Source organism: Tupaia chinensis, unplaced genomic scaffold, assembly GCF_000334495.1.
Source record: "Tupaia chinensis unplaced genomic scaffold, TupChi_1.0 Scaffold148680_1, whole genome shotgun sequence".
In the NCBI taxonomy this organism is placed as follows: Eukaryota; Metazoa; Chordata; class Mammalia; order Scandentia; family Tupaiidae; genus Tupaia; species Tupaia belangeri.
The window spans coordinates 399,170-399,453 of NW_006208529.1; the positions used below are offsets into that span (position 1 = coordinate 399,170).

The 284-nt window shown below is 72.5% G+C and overlaps 1 protein-coding gene across 1 annotated transcript in view; it reads left to right on the forward strand.

Moving 5' to 3' along the window:
- Positions 1-284, forward strand: part of DCHS2 (dachsous cadherin-related 2) — a 298,657-nt gene that overhangs the window by 2,494 nt on the left and 295,879 nt on the right. The window contains 1 exon segment of the mRNA XM_027769135.1: positions 35-277. Coding sequence (XP_027624936.1) covers positions 35-277 — 243 coding nt within the window.

Genomic DNA, 284 nt, shown 5'->3' on the forward strand with positions numbered 1-284 from the left:
CGGCGACACCCGGGCGGGGCTGCCGGCCGCGCAGCAGCAGGAGGGGGGCGGCTTCTTCCTGTCGGAGGACTCGGGCGACTCCCCGCTGCTGGACGACTTCCACGTGCACCCGGACAGCGGCATCATCCGCACGGCGCGGCGCCTGGACCGCGAGCGGCGGGACCACTACAGCTTCGTGGCGGCCACGCTGCAGGGCGCCGTGGTGCAGGTGGAGATCCGCGTCAACGACGTGAACGACCACTCGCCCAGCTTTCCTCGCGACTCCCTGCTGGTCGACGTGTCGG